This window comes from Castanea sativa, chromosome 11 (assembly GCF_040712315.1).
Source record: "Castanea sativa cultivar Marrone di Chiusa Pesio chromosome 11, ASM4071231v1".
Lineage (NCBI taxonomy): Eukaryota > Viridiplantae > Streptophyta > Magnoliopsida > Fagales > Fagaceae > Castanea > Castanea sativa.
The window spans coordinates 54,464,893-54,474,965 of record NC_134023.1 but is presented as its reverse complement, the minus strand read 5'-3'; the positions used below and the strand labels follow the sequence as shown (position 1 = coordinate 54,474,965).

Sequence of the window (10,073 nt, the reverse complement as noted above, 5' to 3'; positions counted from 1 at the left end):
CATGGGCCGGTTTAGGCTTTATCAATGGTATGTATCTCCACAGAGGTTGTGTATACAGCACATATAGCCGGTGAGATTTGCCTGTGAATTATAAGGGGTAATGATGCCAATATCTACCCCTTCAATTCCATTGTGAATTAAAAACGGCATTTATCTATGTGATTTTTTATTAAAAGTAAGAAAATCCTCTTTTGCCTTTCAATCCACTTCTCCAAATTTTACACAGCAGCTGTAAGAACTCTTCTTATGTGTTTCGTTAATACACGCTGCAATTATTTATGGGCTCATGGATTTCATAGATGCTCCAATTCTAATCCCAGAGAAACCAGAAAGAGAAAAATTCTATGCCCTTTGTTTTTTATGAGTGGGCTAAAATTTAACAAGCAAAAGAAACAAGCTGCAGACCAATATCTGTAACATCAAAGCAAACCAAACAAAGCTACTTATTCTACTTAGCTATCTGCTGAACAAGAAGCAGCAACTAGCTCCTATCAACCATTCATTGCTGGATTAATTCCAGCATGAACGTGGTATATTATTAGTTAATTACAACTTCTTTGTATCCCCATTCACTTAAAAAAGTTGGGCATGTATATATTTGAATGAAGTTTAGGCAATCCGAGCCAAAACGCCAACTAGTGGTGCAATGTTCGCAATTGCTGTTTCAGCCTGTTGGAAGTTAGATCTTGAGTCCGTGAAGCCATCATTATCATCCGGCCCACCAACCACTGCACCATCCAACACATTTGGGTTGGGTTCATTCCTGTAGAAATACAAGTCAAAGCCCCCTTTGCATGTCACAGGTTCAGGATTCTTCTTGATGGACACAATGGATGCTCCTCTATGATGAAGTTGTTTCGGGTAATTTGACCCAAATCCCACCATGTAGCTCATTTTTTGTGGATTTGAACCCAAGATATAATCAACCTAGTAGTGCGAGAGAGAATAAACCAAAAGCCATTGATCAGTACATAGTATAGGAACAACAATAAGGCCTTAATCCAAAATTAGTATTTGGTGCTACAAGGAAAAAAATTGTTTGGCTATATTTTTCTGATTAAGACATAAATATTACCAAGTACCAAAATATGAAATCTTTTGAATTTGGGAAAGAAAGCTAAAGTTAAATAACATTTGAATCAAGGTTACCGATACCGTACCGGTACTGGCCGTACCGGCCAGTGCACGGGTACTGGTACACTTTTATTTTGTACCGGAAAAAATACCGACCGTACCGGCCATACTGGCCAATTTCAGGCAATACCGGCCGGTACAGAAAAAAGCCTTTTTTTTTTTTAGTTGTGTAATTTTTGAATTTTTGTAAGGGTATAATGGTAACTTATTTACATTAACTTATTAGTATTATTTGTTTTCTTAGTATATAATGAACAACTAAGCTTTCTATTTTTTATATTGTGTTTTTTTTTTTCCTTTTAATTGATACTAAAGTTTAAAACTATGAATAATTTGTTTTAAATTGAGGTAATGTTTTATGATAAACTTTTATATTTACTATAATATAAGTGAAATATTATATGCTTATAAACATGGTTCTAGAGATTTTGGTGTGTGTGTGTGTGTGTGTGTATATATATATATATATAAAATAGCGGTAAACCTGAAACAGTACACCGGTATTGACCGGTATCCGAAATATATCGTACCGGTGGCCAAACCGGTACAGCCTCCGATACGGTATTGACTTCCTTGATTTGAATAACGAAATAATTATTTACATTAAACAGTGTAGATCTACTCAATGGAATTTAAATTAGTAATCTTTGATTATGAGACGTAATCTCCATTTGATTGTGCTATCCCTCAAAATTAATATAAGAGTATTATTTCTTAATGGGTCATGCTAACGAGAGCCTTAAGGGCATTGGTTAACAATCCATTTTAGAAAAGTTTTGATACCACTTTTATAGGAACCAAAAAAAAATTGTCAAAATATTAATTTTTTTTTTCCCCATAAAAACTTTCTTTAAATGAATTATTAACTAATGCCCCTAAAAGTATTCCTTAGAATTTCCCTTTCTTAATTTATCTTTTTAAGGTTAAATAAGCTAAATAGTTGAAAACACAGCATTTAAATATTATTATTTTTTCCCATAGACACTTAAATCTCCAACATATTTAGATTTTTCTAAAGTGGGCAAACAATATTGTAGTACCTGTGATTTGGCCAAGGCAATTAGTTCATCGGGCTGTACTATGCCACTGGGACATTGGATCGAAGCCTTCTTTTCAGTCAGATATTGAGAATATGCAGTGGCAATGAATGTAGCAGAGGTGGTGTATTGAAGGTTATTAAATGGTAGAAACCATAACAAACCCCCAGGTGACTTCTTAACATTACTATTGCCTTTCTGTGCACAAGAGCATATGAACTGCTCTGCCTGGCTCTTGTACTGGCTCCATATGCCTGAATTCTCCACCTTCCCCTCCAAAACAAGCTACACACCAAATATATATATGCCCCATGTTAGCTCCCATACTTAATTCACATGAAACTTTATGAAATGGTGATACATATTGTTCTTTCTCCAAATAAAAAGATTGCAATTGATAGAGGGGTATTCCTATAAATATATATATATATATATATATATATAAGTACCTTTGAAACTAGGACTTGTGCTCCAACATATTTGTCATCCCAGGAAAACACGGTTCTGGTTCCACCTGTATTCGATGATCCTCCAAGGAAATCTAGGTAAGTTTTCTCGTCGGTGGCACGATGAAGCCATGCTGCAGCCCATAACAATTCATCCTGTTAGAAAACAGACATGGTTAGTTCATATACAAATTCAACTACCATATCTCTTGGAAATCAAGGGGCTGTTTGGTAGTGTAACTAGAACAACAGTTTTCAATGTTTAAACATTACATGTATTTCTATACACTTTTTCACTTACATGTATTCTAAAAAATACAAACAACATTACTAAAACAACATTACCAAACACCCCCAAATATTCGAGTTTAAAAAAAAAAATTTGGACAAAGTTTTAGGTGTAGTATCCTAGGTGGAGTACATTAGTGTATCTAATTTGATTCAAACATAGTTGTATCGAACAATGAAACACAAATAATGTTTTCTTCTTCAAATACAATTAAAATTAATGTACATATTATTAAATTTAATTGTAGGAGAGAAAAATTGACCCTAAAAGTTTGAAAAAATGCTACGTGCATAACATATTTACAATACTTTCACAACAAATCTTAAGTGATTGATATTGGTGGGCAAAAAAGTAATTTAAATGGTAGATTCAACTTAAAACCAATAATAACTTACTACCTATAATTTGTTTTGAAAATATTGTGAGCGTAGCATTTCTCTAAAGTTTATCTTAGAAAGATCATGAAATATGGTTGAACTAAAAAAACATTGACAATTCAAGTTCCAATTAATTACATTCTTATAAGAAACTATTTCTACAAGGATAGAGCCAAACTCCTTTATACTACTACGTACCTCAAATCCGCTACTGCTGTAGAAATTTCCTGCTTGAGGAATGCTGCTTTGGTACACTCCCTGGTGATTGCGTGCAAAGTCAAAGAGCTGCAACCATGTATAATGCTATATGTATTAGCATGTATGTAACAATGAAAGTTTTCTTATACAAATAAAAAACATGGGTACTTTAGATTAAAATAAAAGAATAACTACAATATTAACAATAATAAATAGTGAAAAAATTCTAGAACCACATAAAACATCACAATTTTTTTCACAACTATCCACATAGTCGATTGTGAGTGGTGGAAAGAAAATTATGGGTACATGACACGTAACTAATCACAATTTACCACGTAAGATAGTTGTAGCGAAAATTGTAAAGTTTTACAAGATACTAGAATTACTCTAGAGATGTAAACGGGAAAACTTAACCTGTTTTGCATGTTCTAAAAGCTGGGATGCATATTCAGGATTTGATGGCTTGAAAGCAATAGAAGCTGCGGCGAAAGCTGTAGCAGTTTCAGCAGCAAGATCAGATCCTGGATGTCCCTCATCAATCTTAAAAGTTGTTCTTGGGGTAGTCATGTCTTCTGGTCTTTGCCAACATGCATGATCAGAATCACCATCACCAACTTGAGCATATAGAACGTTTGGTTCAGGATGGGCTTTGATCAAGTAATCTGTGCCCCACTTGATGGCATCTAGTGCATTTGAAAGCTCCTTCTTGGCCTCCAGTTGAGCTTGGAACTCTATTGTGCTCCATGAAAGCATTGTTATTGTGAATGCAAATGGGAAACCAAACTTTACGTTGTCCCCAGCATCGTAATATCCTCCCACAAGATCAACCTATATATATTGTGTGAAAATGTAAAGAACATATATTCATTCTTGTACCCATTTGAAACATATAGAAAACATTCACTTAATTAAACTATTTAACAAATTGATTACTATGTATGTGTTAACAAAATATATATCTAAAAAGGGATTGAAATGGAAGAGTATAAGTTTGGACATTTTTTTAATCATATTTAGCATGGACAATTATTCTCTCGCACTCCTTGGTGTACATCATTCAAATGGTGTATGAAATTGTAGATGTTGAGTGCATGAAATGTATAAAAACAAGTGTGAAATAATATTCTGCGTTCTAGTATTTGATTTGTCAATAATTCATTTTGGGCTTACTAAATTTCATATAATTCAAAATAAATATATTCTCCATTCAAAACAGTTTAAAACGTTTTTTTTTTTAAATTTAAAAAACAGCTATATCTCATAAAAAAAAAAAAAAAACAGCTATATTTCATATAATTCAAAATAACTATACTTTCCATTCAAAATAGTTCAAAATGTTAAATAGGTTTGGTTAACAAATGTCTTTAGAGTATTTGTTAATGGACAATTTTAAGAAAGTTTTGATACAACTTTTATGGACAATATAAAAATTCATTAAAAAAATCAATTACCTTTTTTTTTTTCATAAAAAAAATCTAAAAATATATCTTCATATATATCAATTACCAATTTGATACTATATTATCTCTATTTTTTTGGTTAACAAAGAATCTTTTCAATTCATTATTATCAATTTATCATTTTTTTTACTTAGAATCTTTCCTTATTTAGAATTAGAGAGAGTCCTGCTTTTGAGCGAGTTTGTTTTCCAAATAATAAAAACTGAAAACAAGCTCTCTAAAACAAAACTGGGATTTTTCATTGATCAATTTTAGTTTTCCTTTGAACAGTACATTCTGCTACCAAATACAAGAAAACTACAAAGAAATTATCTTTGAAAAACGTATTCTCTTGAAACAAACGGAGAAAAACATATGCATATGAAAAATGAAAATTCAAGAATTTAAAAACTGGTAACATAGCACCAGAGTTTTCCACCAAAACAAGTAGAAATATAGAGAAAAGAACACACTCATAATTGAAGTACGAACTTTCAACATGGCACCCCATGCATAACAGCATAAAAAAAAAAGACAAGTATACTTCAAAAAAATAATGAAGTTGAGATTATCTTACTCCTGCATCGCTACCATCTTTAAGTGCAGAATCTCCACGCCATTGCACTCTTTGGTTAGATGGCAATTTCCCTGAACGTTGGCCCTCATAAAACAACAAAGACTTTGTCAGAGCTTCACCATATTCAAATGAAGTAACTCCATGAGCCAATAAAACGATACACAGGCAAACCAAACCAAGGACTTTGATTGAAGACATTGCTCTTTGATGTATAATTGTGTGAAGAACAATGCCTATAGCTAGAAGATAATAACTGACCTCCGATAACTGGGAATTTATAGTGTTATTCGATCAGAGACAATGGGCTGCAATTTACTTCTTTCTATAATAGACCCGTAATCGTAGATCTCGGGGTTCCACCATTTTGGAAGAGAATTAATGATCATTCCATATAGGAAGATTTAGTACATGTATTTCTACAAGGGTGATTCTATGGTACCCCTACATTTTTGTGTGGGTATAATATCTACCCAAATCTTTATCATTAATTTAATGTTGTTGCTTGTTACCCACTAAAAAAATAATAAATATGGCTTACTTCCGGGGATTCAGATCCTCTAGAGTTCCTAGGGTACTCTACTAAGTAAAGTTCATTTAATCTTAACCTTTCATTTATAATAAAAGGTTTAGATTTTGCTATATCATTAATTCACTAACAAATCTACAAAAATAATGATTTTAAAAAATAACTGCTCATAAATGATAGGTATTACCTTAAATGCGAATAGTGGCTACGACATTGCAGCATTAAATACAAAAGAAATTTGCTTATTTAGAAAATTGATTATTATGCACATAGACCAAGAAGCATATATATATATATATATATATATATATATATATATATATATATATATAATTGATATATGAATGGTAGAGACACTTGAATTTTCATTCTAATTTTTTTAGTCTTCTATTAATTTTATTAAAATTAAGCATATAAATATTTTTCCTTTCTTTTCAAGTACATGATTGGCACTTAGGATCATAAAATATGATTTTTCTATGTTCCATTTCAGTCGAACCTATGCTTTGAAATTAACAACCAAAATGATTTAAGGAACAAATTGAAAAATGAAGAGGGGAAGGAGAAAATGACTTCACGTTTTCTTAGAGACCTGATTTAGGTAAAAGAGGTAAGGCAATAATTATCATTTATGAGTAGTTATTTTTTAAACCATTATTTTAGGGGATTTGTTAGTGGATTAATGGTATGGAAAAATTTGGACCTTTTATTATAAATGAATGGTTAAGATTAATAGAACTCTACATGGTAGAGTACCCTAGGAACTCTAGAGGATCTCAATCCCTCCTCCAGGACTTTTTTAACTGGACATCTCGTGTTGTTTTAAATATACAATGATAAGTATTAGTGAATTTTAATCTCCACATTTTATTTAATTAGTGGTTGATGTGACAGTTTCTCAATAAAACAAAATGAAATTTCAATTAAAAAAATACTGGAGATAAGCCACACCCAAAAATAGTACTGATTCTTAAAAAAGAAGGTTACTGTAAAATTTTCCATTTACAAAATATATAATATATTCTTCATCTTTTTTGAGTAAATAGTGCAAATGATTGATATGAATGAGTAATGAATTGATCTGAGATTGAGGGTTTTTTTTTTTATTTGGAAAGAATCACACATTGTGGTTTAGATTAATGAACGTGTGATTTTTTTTTTTTTATAGAAAGAACGTATGATTTTTATAGGAAAGATTTAGGTAAATTCTTTAGGTTAGGTTTTATTAATCTAATTATTTAATCAACATATTTTGATTTTTTGTTATTTTTTTTATAATGTTGCCACATAATTTTTTGAAAAGGCACATTTTTCACGTTATCATATCAATATCAATATATACGCTCCGTTTGTTTTGATGGAAAATTTTGTGTAAAGATAGTTTTTCATATTTTCTAGTGTTTGGTAGCATAAAAAAAGATGAGTAAAAGGAAAACTATCTTTGGTCAACTTAAAAAGTATGACTTATTTTTAAAGATTGTTTCCCATTAAATTTTTTTAGAAAACAACTATATCTCACAGCAAGCTAAATAAGGGAAGTTAGGAAGTTGTTTTTCAACTCATTTAAAATTGCTACCAAACATTAGAAAATGAGATAGTTTTATAGAAAATACTTCTTAAAAAATGACTCGTTTTCTAGAAAACGTCATTGCTAAAACAAACAGTGCGATATATATACACACACACACACACACAAAAGCAGAGACCTCATGCGAGAGTGCATGAGGTCCTGTCATGTGGTGTTCCAATGTTGCATTTAACATTTTTTTACCTCTTTTCATTAAGTTTTTTTTTTTTTTACTGTTACTTTATAAATCATAGTAACTTCTTTTTACTATTATATAAATTTAGTCATTTTTACTTCTTTTTATTAATTTTTTTTACTGTTATCCAATAAATCATAGAAACTTCCTTTTATTATTATATTAAGTTTTTTTTTTTTTTTTTTTGCCGTTATCCAATAGATCATAATAACTTCGTTTTATTATTATATAAACTAGTAAGTTGCTCGTGTGATGCACAGATAATAGTGTAATGTTTATGTAATTTTTTTTTAGAAAATGTTATAAATATATTATAGCATATTTATTATAAAACTTTGTAGTAATGAGTTCATCATAAAAATGAACAATTATAAATTTCACACACATATCTATTATAATTATTTTGTTCAAATAATGAGCAATAATTAAAAACAACTTTTGAGTAATATTGTATAATAAAAATTACTAAAAGCATATTAATTCATTCTATATTATTGATTTTTATATGTGATGTAATAAGAAGTTTCAATACCTTTTCTTTTTTTTTGTTTTTTTTTTTGTTTCTTCAATGCTTTGTTATTGTTGTATGGTGATGCTTGTAAAGCTTGTTGAGGGGTATGTTATCATCATATGTTTCTTTATCTTCAACGTTTGAAGTTTAGTCCGTCCATATTTGTTCAACTTTTGAGTTTTCATCACTTTTTCATTTTGTTGCATCGTTTGTTTTAATCAGTAATGAATTGGCACCGGGAAACTCTTGATTGGATGATCTTACAAAGTTTGGACTGTCACTAAGAATTTTAGTAGGTGCACAATTTGTACCCGGACCCAAAAACAAGTGATGGTTTCAGGCCCAAAGAGCCTTATACAATGAAATTTGTAGAGTATGGTTTTGAAACCTAGGTTTGGGATGTTGGAAAGTTGATAAACAGGCTAGAATTGCGCAGTCTAAGCATGTAACAAATGAACGTGAAAAAAAAACCTCATCGGACGTAAGTCGAGGACAATTTGTATAGCCCTTTTTTCTCTAAGCAAAAGATTACAATTTTTAGTTTCTTTCAAAGAAAAGCCCCCCTCTCTTTCTCTCCTCTCTCGTCTTCTTATATCCTTCTTCTTCTTCCCTGTTTCATCCACGTGTAACACAGATCATTTTTTTAGATACTTGTCCCATCTACCACCTTCTTAAATTCTTCAAACGATAGCTGGAAGGCTAATTACTACTGTTCAGAGGTCATTTCTCCATTAATGCGGCCAGGGAGGTAGATGTAGGGCCTTTAATGTGGTGGCAGCAGCTTTTTCCTCAGATATTTTCTCACTTGTTCCTGCTTCTAACGTGTGCTTGGATCACACCTTTACCCAACAGATCTTTCAGAATTTTGTCCCTAAACCGTTTAGTAAGTCCCACAGCCTTTACTGGGCCTGTTCGAGGAAATACTCCTCCTCGGACAACTCCTCAGACCATTATAGTGCAGACTGACATGTGGGCCTAGAGGACTCTGATTGGACAGACTTATACTAACTAACCAAGCACAAAGCCCAAACGTTTATTTAAGTGTTTTTACCCCCCACAATAGCCCCTAAAAACTTTATTTTTCCCTCCCATCCGAGGAGAGAAATGGAGTTTTGAACCAAACAGCGCACCCTCCACACACTTTGCAGACCGCCACACGTGTAGGGGTCCTTTCGTTCCTTTAAAACCGTCTCTGACGCTTCAAAACCCAGAACGCTCACATTTATGACTGCAAGTTACGCCTTGTCCCCCACGTTCAACGATGAGATACGCATCCAACGGCTCAAGTTTGTTCTAAAAAATTGGGCGGGATAATTTTGATTTGAGGCTGCCTCCCACACGTCAAAATGCCTAGGAATCCGTATCTCCATCCATTCTTTCAGAAATCAATCACATCTAAGTGTTAATCATTATCTTTCCTCTCAAGAAGCTCGTGAAGAACCACCTAATCATTTCCCTTAAGTTCTCAATTTTCTTCACTCATTTCTTCTCGGCTTCTGTCCTCGGCCACCATCTAGACCCCTTCCCTTCTTTATACTTTCGTTTTCATTCCTACCAAATGGGTAGATTTAAGTGCTTAGTAGATACCAACGCCGGTATGGAGGGTTTTCAGGCCAAATATCAGATTCCCCACGACGTAGGCTTGAAATATTGCCCAGTAAAAGCCATAGGTGTCGCTAGGAAAGAGGGAGAAGTTATCATTCTCATCCTTCCTAGAAGGTGGGACGACCCTCCCCATGAAAAACGTAACCAGCGAATACCTACGCAACCATA

The 10,073-nt window shown here is 32.4% G+C and overlaps 1 protein-coding gene across 1 annotated transcript; it reads right to left on the bottom strand.

Annotated features, from left to right (window-relative positions):
- Window positions 1-506: 506 nt before the first annotated feature.
- LOC142617904 (endoglucanase 14-like) lies at window positions 507-5,714 on the bottom strand. The gene is made up of 6 exons (XM_075790877.1): window positions 5,501-5,714; window positions 3,899-4,312; window positions 3,482-3,568; window positions 2,621-2,773; window positions 2,175-2,456; window positions 507-927 (listed from the first exon to the last, which is right to left on the bottom strand). The coding sequence occupies exons 1-6, from the start codon at window positions 5,696-5,698 to the stop codon at window positions 610-612; spliced, it is 1,452 nt and encodes a 483-aa protein (XP_075646992.1). The 5' UTR covers window positions 5,699-5,714; the 3' UTR covers window positions 507-609.
- Window positions 5,715-10,073: the final 4,359 nt, after the last annotated feature.

Excerpts from the sequence above, each read along its gene's own strand:
- LOC142617904 (XM_075790877.1), bottom strand. The coding sequence starts at position 5,698 with ATGTCTTCAATCAAAGTCCTTGGTTTGGTTTGCCTGTGTATCGTTTTA. Across the intron at positions 2,774-3,481 it reads ACAGCAGTAGCGGATTTGAG|GATGAATTGTTATGGGCTGC; the intron begins GTACGTAGTAGT and ends GTTTTCTAACAG. Across the intron at positions 2,457-2,620 it reads CACAAGTCCTAGTTTCAAAG|CTTGTTTTGGAGGGGAAGGT; the intron begins GTACTTATATAT and ends TTTGGTGTGTAG.